Below are 21,964 nucleotides of genomic sequence, written 5' to 3'. Positions count from 1 at the left end.
GTGGTCCTCCTCTGGCCTCCCCACTTGTGTGTAGGTGTGAGCACTGGCACACACATACGTGTATATAGAATATATACACACATGAAAAATGTGAAAAACATTCATCTTTAATTGCCACCGGAGGAATGCAAATTAAAATTTCATTTAGATTCTATCTCAACCCAGCCAGAATAGCTATTTTAAAAATTAATAATCTGGATAGGGAGTACACACCTTGTACACATGCTCAGGAGGTAGGGCAGAGAGAGAGGGTTAAGAGTCTCAGTAAAACCAGAGCTATAAAGTTTGAGCGACCCATAGCTGGGAGGTGGTGATGCACACCTTTAATCCCAGCACTGGGGAGGCAGAGGCAGGTAGATCTCTTGAGTTTGAGGCCAACCTGGTCTACAGAGGTCTTTGGGGTCTACAGAGCAAGTTTCAGGATAGGCGAAACTACACAGAGAAACTGTGCCTTGAAACAATAACAACAATAAAGTTTGAGCGATCCTGTCTTAAAGCGACAATAATAACGAGGAATGCTGGAGAGAATATGGAAAAGAAGAGCCCTCCTACACTACTGGTATGAGTCGATGCCATCACTACAGAAATCAGCATGGAAACTAAGATAGAACTGATGCATGGCCCGGTTACACTACAGAGCAAGAACCACTGAGCCATGAAGAGGCCTCGTGACTGCAGGTGAGGGGAACCACAGGACAGAGAAGTGGCTGTAAAATGATACACCGGAAAATACCTGCTTGCAAGGGGAGACTGAGACATATAGTAAACTCCCCCTACATGAGTGATTGTATTAAATATAAAGTGCTTAGAAACTACAATCAAAAAGGCAGAGATTAAAAGAACAGAACGTTTAAAAGCCAAGTACAGGCTATTTAGGAGACATTTGTTTGTTTAGGAGGTGGGGTCTTACTCTGTAGCCCCGGCTGGCCCCAAATTCATAACCTTCCCTTGCCTCTGTCTCCCCAGTTTTGAGCAGGAGCCACCATGACAGGATAGAAGATAGTCTCAATGCAAAACATAAGAATGAGAGGGTGAAAATGAAAGGATTGAGGAAGATACGCCACCCAGCAATGGCCACAAGAACACTGAAATGGCTGCCCCAGCACCAGACCAAGTAGCCCTTAGGACAGAAGCCATGCACTAGTCAGCCTCACGGGTGATACATGCAATACAAGAGAAATTAACACCAGTCCTGACTGTGCTGGCTGATCTTAGGTCGAGTTGAAACAAACTAGAGTTATCTGAGAGGAGGGAATCTTATTTGAGAAAATGCCTCCATAACATCTGGCATTTTTTAAATTAGTGATTGATGGGGAAGGGCCCAGTCCAAGGTGGGTGATGTCATCCCCAGGCTTACAGTCCTGGGTTCTATAAGAAAGCAGGCTGAGCAAACCATGTTGAGCAAGCCAGTAAGCAGTGTCCCTCTGAAACACTGACAAACATCTCCAAAACACAGACAAGAAGAAGACACTTTATTATGCGGCCCTTAGATTAAATCAGGCAAGGGCATCACAAGAAAACTGCAGACTGTATCCATTCTGGGTGTAGACGCAAAGATGCTACTAGGTAGCCCTGCTGGGGGCTGGAGGAAATTCTCAATGCTTAAAAGCATTGACTGCTGTTCCAGAGGACCTGAGTTTGGTTCCCGTCAGGCAATACACAACCAGCTGGAACTCCATCTCAAGGAATCCAGTGCCCTCTTCCGACCTGTGCTCACAAACAAGCATATGTACACAGAATTTAAAAATTAAGTGAAACAAAATCTAAAATATTACCAAACCCAGCAGCACACAGAAGCACTTAGATCTGATCAAATTGGATTTGTTCCAGAACTGTAAGGTTGACTCAATACACACCAGTCAATGTAACACATCACAGTACGCCATGCCACGCCATCCTCTTAACAGCTAGAGAAAGACATCTGACAAAATCCTTATGATGCAAAGCACTTGACTGACAACAACAAGGGGACCGTCTCACTCAATGCAGAACGTCTATAAGTTTCCTGTTGTTACAACACCAAACATCACAATGGAAAGATGCAAGCCCAGAAACAGGACGAGGGTGTCTACTGTTTCCATTCGTGTTCAGCAGGGTACTCCAGGCTGCAGCCAGTGCACCTGGGCAAGAACAAGGAATAACATCACCCAGAATGCGCTGGGCTGGAGAGATTGCCCAGTGCCGTGAGCATCTAAAATCCCAGCATTCCTACAGAAAGTCAGGAGGTACAGACAGGAGAGTCCCTGGAAGCGGGCAACCAGTTTGCCCAGAAAAACAAACAGGAGAAAGAGGCTTCTCGAGACAGAAAGTGAGGACTGATAGCCGAGGTTGCCCTCTGACCTCCATACCCATGCCACGGCATGTAAACAGCCACATCCACGTGAGATTCTCAACCCTCATCCCACCCGAGCCCCGGGAGGGAACAGCAGCCCTGCTGACATTTAGGTTTTTAGATTTGCAGCTTCCAGAACTGGGAACAGATCAATTCCTGTTGTGTCAAACTCGTCAGGTTGTAGCAATCTGTTATAGCAGCCTCGGGAGATAAATGCAATAGTCAACACCAGAAGCCAGAGTCGATAGTCTTCAAAGCAGTTGGAGAGAGGGTGGACTTGAGCTCTGCAGAGCAGGTGTGTGGTGGAGGGGCGAGTGGTGGAGGGGTGCGTGGTGGAGGGGAAGCATGGTGGAGGGGAAGTGTGGTGGAGGGGAAGCATGGTGGAGGGGAAGTGTGGTGGAGGGGTGCGTGGTGGAGGGGAAGTGTGGCTCTCAGTGCTCCCTGCATCAGACTGGAAAGCCCTGCTGAGGGAAGGCACCTAGGATGTTCTGGGAAAGCATGCTGGGAAAGAAGATGGCTGACCCTAGTGCTGGTGCCCACAGCTATGTGTGCTGAACTGGGTCCATTCCTATGCCAAAGTCCAAAACCCCAGGACCTGAGAGTATGACTGTGTTTGGGGACTGGGCCTTTAAAGAGGTAATGAAAATAAAATACCATGAGACAGAGAACTTAAAGAAGAGGAGAGGGCACATGCAAAGTCAGAGCAAGAGGACGCCACAGTCGGGCCCAGGAAACCCAACAGGGGCAGCAGCACTTGTCCTGAGAGCCCGACAAGCTGAGGTAAACCCCTGGGGTTTGCAGAAATGGGAGAACCAACCAGAAGCACATGGCTAGCACAGGGTATACAGCATGGCAGAAAGAGAGTCCCTGTCTCGATTATAAGAATAACCCTTAGAAAGGTAAAAGTTATCCTCCAACCTCCATACATGAGCCACGGCATGAACACGTACACATAACACACACACACACACACACACACACACACACACACACACAAACACACACACACACACACACACACACTACATATACAAATAAAGCTTAAAAGGAAGCTTGATCTCAGATGCCCAGCATCTATAACAGAGAAATTAAACAAAGCCCTTGAGACTCTGACAGCTGCCAGAGGACCAGTGCACTGGAAGTGTGTCGATGAAAATACTGATAAAACATGAGACAAGCCACCTGTGATTCTAGGACTTCAGAGGTCAAGTCAGGAGGACCTACTTCAAGGCCAGTCTGTGCTACACAGCAAGTTTGAAGCTAGTCTGAGCTACATGGAGACCTTTGTTTTCAAAATATAAAACTGAACTGATGAAAATGAGCAAGTACGGTGGCCTGTGTGTGTAACACCGGTACCTGGGAATCTCAGGTAGAAGGATCGTGATTTTGAGGCTAGCCTAGGCTACATAGTGACACTCTGTCTCAGAATAAAAGAAAACAAAGTTGGGGACAGGGAAGTGCTTCAGTTGCTAGAGTGTTTGCCTAACACTGACAAAGCCCTGAGTCCCAACCCCAGTAGGGCCTAAACCAGATGTAGTGGTACAAGCCTTTAATCCCAGCACTGGGGGAGATGGAGGCAGGAGAATCAGGGGTACCCAATCATCCTCCACTATGGAGACCATTCTGGGCTACATGAGGCCCTGTCTAAAAACAAGCCGCAACAAAAATGACAAATCAAAACTGTGAAAGTGTCATGTACTATGATGTGCACACTTTCCTACAACTTGTATTAAACTTTTATACATTTAAATTATGGCAAAGGTAAGCAGCCTGGACCCCGGCAGGGAGAGCTTCAGTGTGTCAGGCGGTCAAAGTTCTAGAAAGGTCCTTCTGAGAAAGCTGCCCTTGGTTCCACCCCACTGGAAGATTCCGCAGCATCCCCCGGGGAAGGCAGAGCTGCAGGACTGCTGCCTTCCTGGAATTACTGAAGATGCTGGGCTCCAAAAGGATCCTAAGATGCGCTCCAGCTAGAGCCATACTAAAAGGGGAAAGGTTTCACCCAAAGCCAAGTTCATTATGGTAGCAACAGAAATGGTCATCAGGAAGTGATTAAGACTAAATGTTTTGGGGGCCTGAAGAGATGGCTCCGTGGTAAAGGTGACTGCTCTAAAACATGGGGACCTGAGTTCAGATCCCCCCACACTCACATAAAGCCAGGTGCAGAAGTGCCTGTCTGTAAGCCCAGCACTTGGTGGGGCCGGGGTGTGGGGGAGAATCACCGGAGCTCGCTGGCCCCAGTTGAGCCAAATCGGTGACCTCCAAGTTCAATGAGAGACCTTGTCTCAAAAAACTTGAAGAAGACACTGGATGTCACCCTAGGCCTCCCAACACATGTATGCACACAGGCATGCACCCACATGTGCACACACAACAAATAGTAAAGTTGATGATTTCTATTTTCCAATAAATTTCTCTGTAAAATGGGACATCTTCAGGATGAATAATTACCTTAGACACTTGGGCACTCTGAAGCAAATCACCTTGCTGCTTCAGCTTACCCAGTCCTTCATCCCACAGTAATTTTCCTGGCCCTCACAGGTGCTGCCCCACCATGACAGCAGGAACTAGTTCCCAACCTAAGTGTCCTGGGGACCCACAGTGTAGCAAAAGCAAACAGCTGAGGCCTTTCTCTGGCTATGCAACAGAGATCATGGAGGCCAAGCAGCAGCTCCCCCTGCAAAGGCTGGGGTACCCCAGAAGAGTAGAACATACAAGAGAGGCTGGAGGCAGGGAACAATTGAAAGCTTTTAGCAACAGTCTAGATGCCTAGAGTGGACAAAGGGAGAGGTGGAGTCAGGCCTGGGGGTACCAGCAAGTCTCACCAAAGCAGGTAGTCCTGGTTCATTGCTGTTACTGTGACGAAACAACCTTACAAAAAGCAACGTAGGGGTAAGGGGTGTTTATTTCATCTTACAATTCCATGTTATAGTTCGTCATCACAGGGAAATCAAGGAACGTCAAAGAGCTGGTTGCATCTCATCCACAGTCAAGAGCAGAGAGAATGGGTAGATCCAGGCTCATTCATTTACTTCCTGTGCTCAGCTTGACTTCTCCACTCTTAACCAGTTCAGACCCTCCTGCCTAGAGAATGATGCCACCCACAGTGGGCTTCGTCTTCTCACATCAATCAATGTCATTGCAACAATTTCTCACGGATACACCCTGTGATGGTTTGTATATGCTTGGCTAGGGAGTGGCACTATTAGGAGGTGTGGCCTTGATGGAGTAGGTGCGTCACTGTGGCAGCCTTCAGATGAAGATGTAGAACTCTCAGCTCCTCCTGCACCATGCCTGCCTGAATGCTTCCATGTTCCTGCCTTGATGATACTGGACTGAACCTCTAAACCTGTAAACAAGCCCCAATTAAATGCTGTCTTTTAAAAGACTTGCCTTGGTCATGGTGTCTGTTCACAGCAGTAAAATCCTAACTGAGGCACGCCCCCAGGCCAAGCCAATGTAAACACCCCCTCATCAAGGCCTCTTCTGGGTGATTTTTGGGCTGAATCGTGTTGACAAAGCTAACCCTCACACCAGGTGACAGGACACAGCAAGCAGAGAACCTCTGGGGGACCTTCAGGGGGTTGTTGCTACTACAATGGTATCAGCTGGGGAGTGACTATTTTGAGGGTTCAGGATGTGACGGAATCCAGCTCTCCTCTGTCAGCTCCCAGCTCCCCCTTCAGTTTCTCGGCTGTCAACCCAGCCCAGAATTAGCTCAAAAGGGCCCCGCATGCTTGCAGGTCCTCATTTGCTTCACGCTTTCTGAGAAAGGTGTGAAATTCTCCTTGCGAGAAATCAGAGAACAAACTTCGGCGCTTCAAATATCTGCCTTTCTTTGAAAACAAATTTCAAAGGGCTAAATCCGAACCTTCCAATGTCTGAAAAACAAGGACGCTACACACTTTGACGGTATTAATAATTAAAGCCACCACTGCATCCCAGGCTCTCCGGATGTGTGCATATGGTTGCCACTGCTGTCACCACGACCACTGTGGTGTGCCTGTCCTTCACCCGGCCCATGCCACAATATTCACTGCTTCCTGACCCTTCTGACCTCAGCCACCTTTATAGAGAGCAAAACTGGGCCTCAGACAGAATGGTGGGACTCGGAGGCAGGAGGACCTCTGGATCTACACACAGCAGCCCCTAATGACTGTCAGATCTTGCCGCAGCCTACAATACAGCTGCCTCAAGGCTGTGGATGCAGACGCCAAAGCAGGGGAGTAAAGATTCAAGTCCACCCAGGAGGCATGCTACCATCAAGCAAGGCCAGGGAGGGGATCTTCCACCCCATCCCAAAAGTCTGAGCCTCATTTTGGAAATGGTGCAAGCTGAGATTGTAGACACAGCCACATCCCAGCTCCCTCCAAAAGCCAGACAAGTCCTACTGTCCAGGGGCTCCCAGGGACTCTGGGCTTCGGGTATACGGTGAAGGGGTGAAAGGGGTGTCAGTTGCCCCATAGGGGTCAATTTACAGGTCAGCTTACAACAAGGCTGATGCCTGAGAAGAGGACGCTTGACCTCAGGGCCATGGTACTGGGGTGACAGACTTGCTTCATGTACCATGTCCCCATAGCAGCTGGTGTCCCTGGGAAGGTCCCAGGGAGGGTTCTGCCAACCATGGCATCAATAAGTAGCCCCCACCTGCTCTGCAGCTCCAGTACATCCTGGCCCTCCCACACTCCCAGCTGCGGCTACTGCCCCTGCCTCTCACCACATCAGCAGAGGCGGAAATGGTGAGTCTATTTTCCTTGCACCTAACTGAGCGTCTGAAGCCCCTGCACTGCCTCATTCAGACTCACAGAGAGCCTATCAGTGCCTCTCCCTTCTGAAGAGGAAAATGCCAAGGTTCAGAGAGGCTCACCATCCTGCTCGAGGTTACACAGCAGGGGGTGTGTGGAGGGGTGACTACACACCCTTTACTGGGTGTATATAACTGCCTTTACGATGTATAGAAACCTTGAGGGGTTTCTATACTGCTGGGGGCAGGGCGGGAAACCAAGAAAGAAGCCCAGAGTACCCATGTCTGTGAAGGGACCTGCACTTGGAACTTGGACCATGGGCTAAGACAGTCTCAACCCCTTTTTGGTTGAATGGCCCTTTCACTGGGGCCACTTAAGACTATTGGAAAACACAGATACTTAACATTACTTCCTAAAAGAAGCAAGGTTACACTTATGAGATAGCAGTGAAAATAATCTTATGGGTGGGGGCCACCACAACGTGAGGAAATGTATTTAAGGACCACAGCATTAGGAAGGTTGAGAACTGCTGAGCTACGGGATGCCTTCTAGACTGAATGAATGCTGAGGCTGGCACTGTCCATGGTTCTGAAGAGAAACCATCGCCCTCAAGTATCAAGGCTCCCCATCTCCAGTTTTCCCATCTGTAAAGTGGGGACAGCGTTACTTGAGCCTGGGGCTGTTGGTCTCGGATTAGAAGTAAGGGAAACACAAGAAACTGTCTATGAACTGTGACATCATTGTTGAACTCCTGTGAACAAGGCTTTGGAGACTTGGCTTTTCAACAGCAAACCAGGGAGTCTGGAATCCTCATCTCCTATCAGCAACTTCCCTTTGACTTGACTTTCCTGGGTGCTAATGCAATAGAGGAACTAAAACAATAGTTCCTTGTCTCTCTGCCTCAGCTATCATGATAAATGGAACTGTTTCCTTCTCTGTAGTGAAGACAGCAACCACAAATGCCTCCGGACTCCTCTGTGTTGTCCGGTGGCCTAGGCTTCTGTAGCTACTTCATTAATTACAAGCAAGTAAAATGTAAAATTTAGTTCCTCGGTCACACTGGGGTTTCAAGGGCCCCATACTCCCATGAAACCATGGACAGGACAGGTATAAAGCATTTCCACTACCTCAGAAAGTTCTGGAAAGGGCTAGTCTAGGGCATTGATGCTCGAGGTTTGGTCCTGATGGGGGTAGGGACAACACTGTGATGCCTTATGGGAGAAACCTCGAGTTCACCAGTACTCCCCCCACACACACTTCATACACAAAAACACATACCACACATTCACCTCCACAACAGGAACCACACACACACACACACACACACACACACACACACATATGAATCACACTCACATGCACCTCACACACAGAAACATACACAAACACATTCACCCCTCCACAGAAATTTATTTTTTTTTCTTTTCTTTTTTTCGGAGCTGGGGACCAAACCCAGGGCCTTGCGCTTGCTAGGCAAGCGCTCTACCACTGAGCTAAATCCCCAACTCCAGAAATGTATATACACACGTGTATCATACACACACACATACACACACACCACTCAGACACACACACATCACACACAAATGTACCTCACACACAGAAACACATACACAGGAATACACATGCATCTCAGACACATACACATCTCATACACATGCACCTCATACACAGAAATACACATAGATACATACATACATACACAGGAACACACATACACACATAATGCATACATGTATACATACATGCATACATGCATACACACAGAGGAACACACATACATACATATACACACATACATACACACCACACACATACACACAGAGGAATTCACACATACACTCACAGAGGAACACACATACATACATATACACACATACATACATACACACCACACATATAAACACACACAGAGGAACACATATACATACATATACACATACATACATACATACATACATGCATGCATGCACAGGAACACACATACATACATGCATACGTGCATGCATACATGCATACATGCATACACACAGAGGAACACACATACATACATACACACACATACATACATACACACCACACACATACACACAGAGGAATTCACACATACACTCACAGAGGAACACACATACATACATATACACACATACATACATACACACCACACATATAAACACACACAGAGGAACACATATACATACATACATACATACATACATACATACATACATACATGCATGCATGCATGCACAGGAACACACACATACACACATCCTCATAAGGACTAGACTGGGAAAGCAGACCTCTCTCCTGAGAAGAGGCTGGGAACAGGACTCCAGCACCTGCCACCTCTCTGAGTGACAGCATCCTCCTGAGGAAGCCAGGCCCAGCGCTTCCCAGGAGCCTGATGCTGAGCCCAGGTGTAGATTCTGGTGCGGGGCTGTGGGAGAGAGAAAAGTCTTCCAGGCATTTCAGAGCTCTGTGCATGGGGACAGGAGACTTTAGCTCTGTGCTGGCCAGATTTCCTGGCTTCCTAATTATTCCTGTCCTGGAATATGATCCAATATGAAAATGACATTTTAAAACCCACGGACTTATTTCACATCCAAACACATCCCTCCATGTTTGTGCAGATGAGGAAGCATATCCAAGCAAGATTCACTTCCTGACTCTTAACAAGCAGCTGGCTAGTTCTCTGTCCACAACATGATGGTTCATCTGCATGGGTAACTTATCTCAATACAGAGTTACCTAGGAGACACCTGAATATACCTGCAAGGCAGTTTCCAGAGAGGTTTAAGTGAGGAAGGAGGACCCACCCTGAACATGGGCAGCACCATTCCCTAGACTGGGCAGCACCATCCCTAGGCTGGGCAACACCTTTCCCTAGGTTGGGCAGCACCATTCCCTAAGTTGGGCAGCACCATTCTCTAGGCTGGGCAGCACCATTCCCTAGGCTGAGCAGCACTATTCCCTAAGTTGGGCAGCACCATTCCCTAGGCTGGGCAGCACCATTTCCTAGTCCCAACCTGGGGGGAAAAAGCAAGCTGAGCACCAGTATGCATCTCTGCTTCTTGAGTATGGACACAGTATGACCACATGTCTCACATGCCTGCCACCCTGCCTTCCTTACTGGTGGACTGTGCCCTGGAAGTATGAGCCACAATGAAACTGTCCTCTCTGAAGCTGGGTTTATCAGGTATTTTTGTCAGAGTCATGAGAAAACATTAATTAACACACACTCCCTGACCAAGAGCTAACAAGTGCAGATGATCCTGACGTGAGGGAGGTCAGACCACATGTCAGGATCACACTGTGACCTCCACCCAGAAGGACAGCACACTTACCACTGCAGAGGACAGTCACCTGTCCCCATGTCACAACTAGGAGGCAGATGAGCTGGGTCTTAAGCCAGAATGGTCCAACCTGGTCCCAGCATCACCCTCCTCTGTCTCCTCACCCTCTGGTCTCCTTGTCCTCTTGTCTTAATGTCTCTGGGGTGGGTGGGAGTCTCAGTTGGTTCCTGCCACTGTATCCCTCAGAATCTAGCACAAACGTGGAGTCATGGCTGTGTCTATAGACTGGATGGAACAGAGACATGGTCACCAGTGTGGAGGAGCATTAGCCTCAGGTTCCTAGCTGTCCCACAACCTGTTCGAGCTGGCAGGCTCGAGTCTACCCTTCCACAGTCTAAACACTACCCAGTGCCCAAGCCCACTAAAGTGCCTTCTGCCTGAATCTCTCACTTCCTGGACTTCATCCCACTCTCACTGGGCCTTGGTTTCCCCAGGCGTTCCCTCAGCCACTCGGTGGATCTCCCAATCCTCATATCTGCCCACTCAGAGCAGTTGCCTCTGCCCAGAATGTGCCGGGACAGGGCCAGTGCTGGCTCCATCCATCCATCTTTTCTGCATTTACCTCAGAGGGTTCTAGTCTCTCTTGCTACTCTCTGCTCCAGACCACCTTGCCCTCTCACAGCTCTGAGCGTATATGCTCTGCCCTCTCCCTTGACTTCACAGAGACTCATTGCTGAATCCCCAGTGTCTGGAGGTGAGGCCAGCCCAGCTAATGCCTACCGAGTTACACACCCTGCAGATTGGAAAACGAGTACCAAGGGTGACCATCAGGATGGGCTGCAAAACAGCCAAGAAATGGAATCTCTGGGCAGCAAAGAAGCCTGTGAGAGGGTGGCAAGGAGGAGACAGGAGGGGGCCGGACAGGAGGGGCGGGGCAGGAGGGGACTGGGTGGGAGGGGCGGCACAGGAGGGGGCGGGGCCGCGTGGGTGCCTGTGGGGACTGCAGTGAAGCTAACTGATTTTACTGTTACAGGAGGTGAAGATGTTATGAGTAACCACTTAGATGCAGCAGAAAATGATACAGGATTCTCAAACCAGCAAGGGAGGGCGGGGGGGGGGGGGACTTCAATCAGTCCAAAAGAAAGCGGGGGTGGTGTGGGGAACAGGAAGCTCAAGATGAGTGACAGAAAGGGACATGTTTTATACACTAGAAAACACTAAACAAACTTTTGTGGTTACCCAAACATAAAATCCTTTGCCAAGATCCTCCCACAGGGAAAGACACCGGTGGAACCCTGGAGGTGAACCCAGAGCTAAACGAGCAAAGTCTGTGGGGAAAGACGTCACAGGGGCGGGCATCGGCAGGTCTCCATTTCCACTGTGCCCCACCCCCGGGAAGCTCCACTTTCCCACTCACAGAGCCCACGCAGCCCCAAGGGTTGATACTTCAAGTTTCAGGTGCTCATTTTTAAATCATCATGATTTTTATTACACCATTATTGGTTTTGTAAGGCATCCTAAACCCTCTGACCTAAGATGGGATACAAATCAGTAAAAACTAAACCCTAAACCAGGCGAGAACTACTGGGGAGTCGGGAGCTTTCAAAGGAATACAATTGTCTTGTTTAAACTTCATTATTTTTACTATTGTTGTTGTTGTTGCTGTTATTTAAAGAGAGATAATTTGGATTGTGGTCCTTAAAAAACATAAAATAAACTGCAGTGGACCACACTTACACACACACACACACACACACACACACACACACACACACACACACACACACACACCCAGCTGGTCTCATTTGAGAAACCATTCTGTTGTAAATAGGTAATTAGCGCTTAAGCACACCTTTCAAGGGGCTTGTGCATTAACATGAAAATACTGTAATTATGGCCAAAATTGCCCAGTACAACCTCCAATCTCAGCTCCTTCATCTTTATTAGAAGTTAATTTTCTCCCTTTTAGCCCCTAAAACACAGTTTGGCTTTGTAAGGTTTTCTTTTTTAAATAGAGAATATAGAAAATTAATTTTTAAATGAATCCCAACCCCCGCAGCACGAGGTACGCTCTAGTGGTCTAGACTGACCCCACCCATCAGTCACTCTATCACAGGCTGGTGATGGTGACCCCATCAGAAGCCCTGTCTGAGTCTGACGGAAGGGCTACCAGAGAGGATGCCAGGCCGCAGTGGTGAAGAGAGAGGCCACTATGGTGGTTCATGGGGCTGAGGTATTGGCCATGCCAACCTGGCAACTTGAGTTTGATGCCCAGAGCTACGTAAAGGTAGAGAGGGAAAACCAACCCCACAAAGTTGTCTGCGACCTCATAGCCATCCCTCCATGCAGAACGATAAGGGTTTCAAATAAGTTCGTAAAAACTTGTGCGAGAATGACCTCGTGTGACAAAGTAGAATGACGTTTTTAAAAGTCTAAAAAAAATAAAAGAGCAAATTAAATAAAGAAACAAGAAACAAGAGACAACTACAACAAACGGTAACATTCAGTCCTGCGTCTCGGCTCCTGAAAATGTCTGAGTAGTGACGTAACAGAATGGTAGGATGGACTAGAGCCCAACTTCCCAGCAAATACACACGCGCAACAGCTACTGTTAGCCTTTGAGAAGAAGAGAAGGCACAGTGGCTATTTCTGTTGATTTAAAAAAAAACAACAAAACAACCTTTTTATTCTTTGAGAGCTTTATACAGGTATAAAATGTTTTTTAATGATACCTCCCCTATTGGTCCACTACCATTCCCCTGGACCCAACCTTGTGTTCTCTCTCTCTCTCTCTCTCTCTCTCTCTCTCTCTCTCTCTCTCTCTCCTCTCTCTCTTGCTCTCTCGATCTCTCCCTCCCCCTCCCCCTCCTTCTCTTTCTGTCCTTCTGTCTGTCTGTCTGTCTGTCTTGCTTGCTTGCTTGCTTACTTGCCTGCTTGTTTTGTCATTATCCCTCTGTGTTCAATTAGTGCTGTCCAGATGCACATAGTAGGGTCATCTACTGGAGTGACCACAACCCATCAGCAGTCATGCCCCAAAGAAAAATGACTCTCCCTCCCCGCCCCCCCCCGGCAATTGCCAAATGGCTCCCCATCCAGACTGGGGCCTTAGGAACCTTCACCCACCCATGCCAGAGTGTTGACTAGCTTGATCTTGAGCAGGCTTATGCCGGCTGCTGCCGAGTCCAAGAGCATACTGTGGTTCGAGTTTCTTTTTTTTTTTTTCGGAGCTGGGGACCGAACCCAGGGCCTTGCGCTTCCTAGGTAAGCGCTCTACCACTGAGCTAAATCCCCAGCCCCTCGAGTTTCTTTTTTAACTGATGTGTCCCCATAGGAACCTCATCCTCTCGCCCTCTTCACAAGCGTCTGCTCAGTGGTCCTTGCTGGTGGTTGTAAGGACCAAACATCCCTCTCCTCCTCTCACACCTTCAGGCAATGACCCCTGTTGGTTTCTCCTCCCTGGCCCTGGGCCTCTGCACTGCTGGGTCAGTCTAAGCCACCATGACCTCTGGCCAACACTAACTACAACCTTCCAGGCCCAACAGTCTCCATCTCCTGTACTGTACTCCATCTCCACACCATAGCCATTGGAGATCCCGAACATAGTCTGGCCTGTCCCTCCCTGGGAAACTCTTGGTGACCTTAGTGAAGCTAAGGTTAAACTCCAGAGGCTGCAGGCAAGTATCCTACACCTTGGCTCCCAGCCTCTTCCAGCAATAAGAAGTTCATGGCTAGATCTTTCTAGACCTCTCCTAGAGGGTCTTTCTAGGAAGCTCCCACCTCAGTCAGCTAACATCCCACTCTGTGAGTTGATTGGAGTCTTCTTCTGTCAGTTACTAAATGGTCCCACCCTCTCACTTGATTGGCTGTCACAACTTCAGGGGTGAAAAGGACTACTTCTGTGTTACTGTCATAAAATCTTCATATCAGGGAGCACAGCAGATCCCCAAATGATGTATCCACTGGGCTGATTGAAGACCCCTGCCTGTCTCCACAGTGAGGTGGGAGAGGCAAAACCTTCTACTAACCTATGCTGGGGCCGTGACACCATAAGACTTGTGGATCCCAGATGTACTGGGGTCCTGGATGGGACCTGGAAACTCAAGTGTCATAACCAAGATTCAGGGCTCTCATTTGATTGACATAGACTGGGGGTAGCCAACCAGCTGCTGAGAACAGAAGCGTCCCCAGGGCCCTGATTTCAAGTTCTCTGGGTCCTGATGTAGCATAAGGCCTGACACCCCAGCACTGAGAACCCACCCCACTCCACCTACCCCATGCTACCACACAGGCAGTAACAGCCCTATCTACTTCCAGGGCCCGAGCTGGAGAGCAGATGCCCCTGGGCCACTGGGCCAAAGTGGCCAGAAAGTGAAGCCAGGTAGCCATTGTGGTGGTGGAGAGGGATGAGGGCCCGACGCTGAGGTTGGGCCAGATGCACACACAGGTCAGAGGCACTCTCAGGAGCGGAGAGCCTTGTGTCTTGAGGTGCAGAGAAGCAGAGAGGACAGATAAGAAATCAATAACTAAAGTAATCAAATAGAAGAGGGAATCTGCCCAACCTCTGGGGTTAAGAAGCCATGAACTATGGAGCCCTCCCATCCATGCCCGAGACTGGCCTCCCAAGAGGTAAGGGACAACCTTACCAGAGATAGCCAATCAGGGGTGACGGAAAGGTGGCTAAAGAAGGTCACCCAACTACAGCAGCATCGAAAACATTTTCCGACAGGAATTATCAGAATGTGCAGACCACGAGCTGTGCCCACTCTGCAGGGGGTTGGCAAGGCCAACCTTTCTGCTCCTTTACCCTCTTGAACTGCAAAGAGGTAAACCGTGCAGGCCTCGGGCCTCCAGCGCAGTCACAGCAACATCCTAAATGAGGCGAGATCCAGACCCGGGTTTGCAGTAAATCTCTACTTCCTCCCACCCACCACCCACTTCCTCCCTCGCAGATTTTAATTAAGGGTTTCCTTGCAGAAGACCGAGCTCTATTTAACTAAATCCTTGGCCCCCTTTTATATTGTCTCCTCTATCGTTCTATGCCAGGGTGCCAGGAAAAGTTAATTATAACTTCTAAACACTCCATTAAGCCCCCCCTCCCAGTCTTCCTCCTTTGCCCGAGGCCGAGCGACTAAATCAGCTGGTTCATCGCGCCCTCCACAAACCTCATTCTGATTTTCTTTCATGCTCAAGGCTAAGCAGCCTTGGCTGAGCTAGCCTGATCTCCATCTTCAAGCCTTCAGAGGCCCACAGGAACCCACAGGATGAACAGGAGCTGGGGTGGGGGCCTCACTCAGCACAGCACTCACTCAGCACAGCACCCACTCAGCAGGTGAGTGGAGAAGGCCAGAGAGCCAAGAGGGCAGATGACATCGGGATCTGGATAGGCGGTCACCAGCCACCAGTTACATGGTAAGGTACAGCTTGCTCCACAAGGAAGGCATGGGGGTGGGGCAGAGCTCTGGAAAGTGAAGAGAAGCTGAAGGCCTAGTGATATCTGTAAGGAGGGATCTGGGGGAGCCCTAGAGAAAGCTAGAGGTATCCCACTGGTCTGTGTGGGGTAAGAGCTGGGACACTATCTGTAGTTAAGGTGGTTGGAGGAAAGAATGAAGGGAACCCACACACACACACACACACACACACACTTCACGGAACAGGATGGGAATCAAAAGAAATGATATAGAAGCAAAGACAAGGCCCAGGACAAAGAGGGAGAACTCTGCAGAAGTATCTGTCAGGTGCCAGGTGCATAGAGCAGAGGCTAGAGGGGGATGGGGAGGAGTGAGCGGCACACCCTAGGGTGTGAAAGGGCTGAGACCTAAAGCTGGAACTGTGAATGAAGGCCGTGTGCCCCCAGCCATGGGGATGCATTCCTGGGCAGCCCAGAGAGGAGCTGGCATCTTTGCAATAGGAATCTGGCCTGGCTTCCTCACCCAGGGATCTCTGAAGCAACCAGCCTTGGGGAGGGAAAGGATTCTGCGCTGCCTGCTCTCACAGTATTTATTATCTGAGGTGAGGTCCTCAGCCATTTCCTAACTTCTTACTGGGACAGTCACATGAGAAATATGTACTGCTGTCACTGCTCCAAGGACACTGATAGATACCGATCCTGATGGAAACACAGACATCCTTGAGTGCTGGCAGCAGCTCAGTGGCAGTGTGGGGTGGCCTGCTCAGCCCTGGTCAGGTACCTAAACCTGTCTCACTGAGGGTCTGCATTAGCTTTTACATCTCCTGTCTATCAGGAACTGGCCTGGAATGAACCCACATCTATCCCTGAGACCAGCAGGTGGGGAAGACGTTGCCTGGGGCACGGCCCTCAGGCTGAAAAGGCTCGGGTACATTGGGATAGCTGAATAGCCAGGGAGGACTCTAGCCCATGCTGCCCATCTCTCCTGGATAGGCACAAAGCACCAGTCACCGGGCAGACCAGGTCTCCTCAGAGCCGGAAGCTCTGAGTTTATCTGATGCAGACTAGCACTTGCTCCCCTTGAGGAACTGGGAGACAGCAAGGCCACGAAGAAGGAAATCTCCTGATCCAGATGGCAGTCCTGGAATCTTCCAGAGTTTCTGCCCATGATGCTGCCATCCTGACTCACTATCCAGATATGCCTTTGGAAAGTCGTGGGGACCTCCCCATGCCCAACCAGAAAGCCTCCATCACCCTTAGAATCAGCCCCAACTCCTCGCCAGCTCTCCTCGCTGTACCTATTTGGTTTTCTGTCCTACCTCAGAGCCTACGGCAGCCAAGTCCCCTCCACCCCTAATCCTTCTCTGCTTTAGGTTCACCCTCTAGCCTAGACCAAGGTCACCTTTGCAGGGTTCCCCATGACCACCCACATCCCAGGGTCCCCAGGTCAATTCTCAGCAGATTCCTGTTTCTCTCTGTCACCCAGACTGAGCAGGGCCCTGGGTCTTTCCTCTCCACCGTCTCTGCACCTGATACATGCCGACTCCTAAGGATGAATCAGAGGAAGGCTTTCTTCCGGTCTGTTCTCTGTCTACAGAGGCAGCCGACCACAGAGATCACACATCAACACTCGGAAACGGAGTCTCTGAACATTCAGAAACGGTTAACGTGCATTTACAGCCAGCCCTGCCAGCTCACTTCACCACAGTCTCCCTCCTCTGAGCCTGCTCCCACTCCTGTCCTGAGGGAGTCCTGATACGGCAGACATCAGTTCACAGAAGCAACCGTAGCCCTCGTTCTACTCTTCACAGCCCACAAAACTTAACTGTCTCTCCCACCTGCCTCCAATCCGCTTTTGGGGGGTGAACCAGGCAAAGAGAGCCTGACCAACATGCAAAATGGGGTAACTGGGGTCAAAGAAAGACCTCCGGCTGCCGCTGTCCCACTCAGGAAGCAGACCCTGGGGGTCAGCCAAAGATGATGAAGCCACACACGCTACCCCTAAGAGCAAGAGAGGCAACAACGAGCCTTGCTGCAGAGTCCTCCTGCCTGAGTTTGATTCCGACTCTGCCACACACTAGCTGTATGACCTAGGGAGGGTTGCCTTGCGTCTCTGGACCTTCGTTTTCTACTCTATAAAGTGGAGCTAACAGTAGCTGCTCCCTCCTGTCATCAGGACTGAAGGGGGTGATTCCACACAGGAGGGCACAGAGTTGATGCTCAGGAAACACGAGCTGTACACACATGCACTCTGCACGAGCAGGTGTACGCACGCATGCATGCGCACGCGCATGTGCACACACGCTCGACCACCTACCAACCTGAATCGCCAAGCCCTCGGGAGTCTCTCTTCTCCCAGCAAGAGCAGTGCTCTAGCAACCAATAACCTTTCCACCAAGTGGCTCGCTCATTCCTGGCCCTGGATCAAGACAAGAAGGCACCTCCCTCCTCTCCAGTCTGCAGCTCACCCTATGCAGTGACAGTCCCGGGCTCTCCAAACACTTCAAGGCAGCCCCGAAAAGAGGCCCTGTAGAAGGAAACCTTCAGGGTCTATGCTTTGCCCCAAACCATCTGGCCACACCCTATTCAGACTCTCAACTCTTCTGCAAGACCCATGTTTCCAAGCCAAGCCCCCATTGAAGATTTCCTTTCCCTGGAGAAAGCCACAGCCTGCTCCCATGCTCCACTCCCTTGGTGATCTAGACCCATGGACCACACAACCTAAGTTTCTGTGCCACACTGCAGGATCTGTGACTTCTTGTCTGTCAAGAGAGGGTGCGATGAGAGATATCAGGACAAAACTGTGGCCACATTTCACCAAGGCAGAGAGTAAAAGAGAGCCTGCCGCACAGAGCCTGGCACATGGTGTCTGGCCTGTAGTGACCCTCACCCAGCCAAATGGAGCCTCTTGTCTTTCGAAAGTCATAGCAAAAGAGATAAAGAACTACCCTGGGTATAAAAAACCCTGAAGAAGGTAGTCCGGAACATGGCTGGGGAGGAGTCTGGCTGTCTCTGGCCTTGGCTACACACTCCCCTACCCTAGCCTTCACATGTTCCAACCCAAATGATGCTGGATTAAAATCGCCCGTTTGAAAAATCAATATTTAAAATGCGAAGCTTGCCAAGTGGAAGCAAAGCCCTGCTTGTAAATATTTGTTTCCACTGGTGGAGCCAGGCCTCTCACTCACTGCAGCTACACACCTCATGGCTGGCCCCCTGCTCTGCAGCTCCCAGCTAGCTGCACATCGATACACCCGGGGACCGCAAAGGACTGGAAAGTCTGCCAGCCCCCAGGAGCTTCTTACGGGGGACATCAACACATCTACATCTCCTCTCCAGGACAGCAGGCCTGTGCACCAGGCTACCCGGGGGCCATCCAGCTGCCCACCCCTCCCCGAGGCAGACACAGAACCACCTCACTGTGACTTTCCCACAGATTCCAGAACATGCAAAGTCCCTACCCTAGGTGTTGGGAGAGGAGCATGCTAGTTTATCTCTTTGTTTTGGACAAAAGGCACCCAGACAAAGCCGTACCCACCATTACCTGTGGGGTCAGGCCCTGCCACTGCCCACAGTAGCTGCTGCCCCCAAAAAGAACTACCTCAGGTGTCTATACCAGCATGAGGCCACAGAGCGGAGGGCTGTCCTCACTGGAGGCTGAACCACAAGCATATGAGTAGAAGACCTTCCCTGGCATTGCTGTTCCCAGAAAGCCATTCACCTCTCACCAGCTTGGCCAATCATTCATTCATTCATTCATTCATTCATTAGTTCAACAGTTGTTTTGTGAGCATCTATGCCAGACACTCAGGACTGAACACACAGGTGGACCATACACATGGGAGCCGAGCCAGACCCTTTGGGAGGGTCTCCAAGACCGAAGACTAACAAACGAGTCACAGTCAAGATTAGGTGTTGGAAAGACCCGGATGGGACGGGAGAAAGGTACAAGACACAAGCTAAAAGAGCAGGGAAGGCTCCCCAACATAGTGGGCAGCCCCATCCCAGAAGGTGCAGGGCAGGGCAGAGATGATGTGCTACTAGGAGAGGGCAGCTCTGGATGTCACATCCTCACAAGCACCAAGTGCGCTCAGCATGCAAGACCTACCCAGCCATTCATTGAACTTCTTCACCTCGCTTGGGAGCCCCAGCTCCGTGAAGTCCCCAGCGTGGATCAACACATCGCCGTAGGGCATCTGGATGGGATCTGTCCTTGAGTGAGTGTCAGAAACACAGACAAAGCGTGTGTAGCCAGGTGGCTTTGGGGCATCGTGAGGCACTGGGTCCACCCTGCGGGGAGAGAAGGTGCTGCAGGTTAGCGTTGCCACGGAGCTGTCATCCTGCAGGGCGGTGCGTCCAGAATACAGCCCTCCCATGTTCTGAGCCATCAACTCGGTGTCCAACTGAACATGAGCTAAATGGCCAGCCTTCTGCAGGACCCGGCAAAATGTTCTCGTGCCCTGAGCCTCGGCCTCCGGTGATGTAAGGGTTAATGTTTACTGTGGTGGAATTTTGGATCACTGCAAAAACACAGGCCTGGGAGTGTCCGTGGGGATGTTTCCCCTGAAGGTTTTGCCCTGAATGGAGGAGGCAATGTTAAGTTCCAGACTGATTTTAAAAAGGAGAGGTAAGCAGCAGCCGTTATCTGGAATCGGGCACAGTGTGACCATCTATGTCACACTCCTGCTGCCATCCTTCCCCTGACCATGACAGGCTGTGTCCTCGAACTGTGAGCCAAGAAAAACCCTTCCTTGCTTTAGGCTGCTTCGTCTGTTTTGGGTTTTTTTTTTTTTTTTTTTTTTTTTTTTTTTTTTTTTTTTGCTTTTCCTTTTTGTTGTTTTGTTTTGTTTTATTGTTTGGGGTTTTTTTTGTTTGTTTGTTTGGCTGGTTGGTTTTTGGTTTTGTTTTCTGTCAGAGCAACGTGAGAACCTCAGAGCACGGCCATGAGGGTCTGAACACCGTGCCCACATACGGCGCCTACCACTGCAGCCGAGCCGTTCTGAACCAAAGCAGCATTTCCCAGCTTTGCTCATCACTTCTGGGCCTGTGCAGCTTTCGCTACAGAAACACTCCCGTGCTGGCTGTCTCTGCTTTGGCAGATTTGCTTTTCAACCTCCCCAAACCATCTTTCGCCCCTGGGGGCACTCTTGTCCTACAGACACCGGGTAGCCTGAAATCCCCAATCCATTCAAGAAAACTGGTCCTCAGGTCAGCACTTAGCACAGTGCAAAGGATGCGGAAGCTGCAGCCCCAAGGAGAGCAGCAGGGGAGGGGCTCCAAAAGATAGGTGACAGTTTCAGTCATTTTGATACCAAGAGCCCTCTGGGATTGTGCAAGACAATACCCCCGCAGTCAGAAAACCAGGTCCCTGAGCCACATTCAGCCACTGTCACTTAGACACAAGAAGAACCCAGGGCCTGGGTTTGCACCTGGGCTAGAACATTCCAGAAATGCAAAGAGCATAGCATAAGCTACATCCCCATTCCCAGGAGCCCCAGCGGCTGGCTAAGGACCCCACCGAAAGCCCCTTGTCCCATGTTCTTCACCGAGCATATATGCATCCGGGTGACTTCACCAGGCTTGCAATGCTTAAAAACAACACGATGACATTTCAACAAGCAGCCCTCTCCAAACGAGTATGCCGCTGGAAGAGTCGTGTTTAAATCTAATTATGCGTCAAACCAAAAGCAGTACCGTATCAGTTACATAAATACTTTTAAAGACATCTTTCTAATTATCCTTTTTTTTTCAGACAATATACTTCGAAGAAATTTAATTAACACCTTATGAGAGACATGGGTTCAGCATGCTAATGTGCACGGTGCATCCTCCTGCTGGATCTGCAGCAGGTGGAGGAAACACGCCAGTCTCTCCCCACCCCTCAGGCACCACAAGAGGAAGCACCCTTGGTCCCCTTTGGGGGTTGTTAAGCCTAGACAGAGCCCCGGCAGCTTGGAGCTAAGCTGACTGGGAAGACAGAGAAATTTTCCAAATAAGTCTAGTAATGGTTGGCCGGGAAGGCACTGGGTTGGCACTGGGCTCTCGTCTCCTCTGACTGTCCACACATTCTGTGGTCAATTAGCACATGTCCTGAGGACCTAACTGAAGCCCACTTCCAAGCCCAATGAGGGTCAGAGAGATGAACAGGCTAGAATCCTGCTCACCAGGAGCCATGGATTTGACTAGA

The 21,964-nt window shown here is 49.9% G+C and overlaps 1 protein-coding gene across 11 annotated transcripts in view; it reads right to left on the bottom strand.

Annotated features, from left to right (window-relative positions):
- The window catches only part of Mpped1 (metallophosphoesterase domain containing 1), an 83,472-nt gene that overhangs the window by 39,834 nt on the left and 21,674 nt on the right, over positions 1 to 21,964 (bottom strand). For 7 of the 11 annotated variants that reach the window (XM_087558262.1, XM_087558260.1, XM_087558263.1 and 4 more), the window contains 1 exon segment: positions 19,886 to 20,067. The exons of the other annotated variants lie outside the window; for them this stretch is intronic. In XM_087558262.1, the coding sequence (XP_087414388.1) occupies positions 19,886 to 20,067 (182 nt within the window). 11 annotated transcript variants of the gene reach the window in all.

The sequence above is a fragment of the Rattus norvegicus genome, chromosome 7 (genome assembly GCF_021556685.1).
Source record: "Rattus norvegicus strain SHRSP/BbbUtx chromosome 7, alternate assembly SHRSP_T2T, whole genome shotgun sequence".
NCBI lineage: Eukaryota > Metazoa > Chordata > Mammalia > Rodentia > Muridae > Rattus > Rattus norvegicus.
The sequence above is the reverse complement of the archived record's forward strand: the minus strand, read 5'-3'. Positions and strand labels throughout refer to the sequence as shown.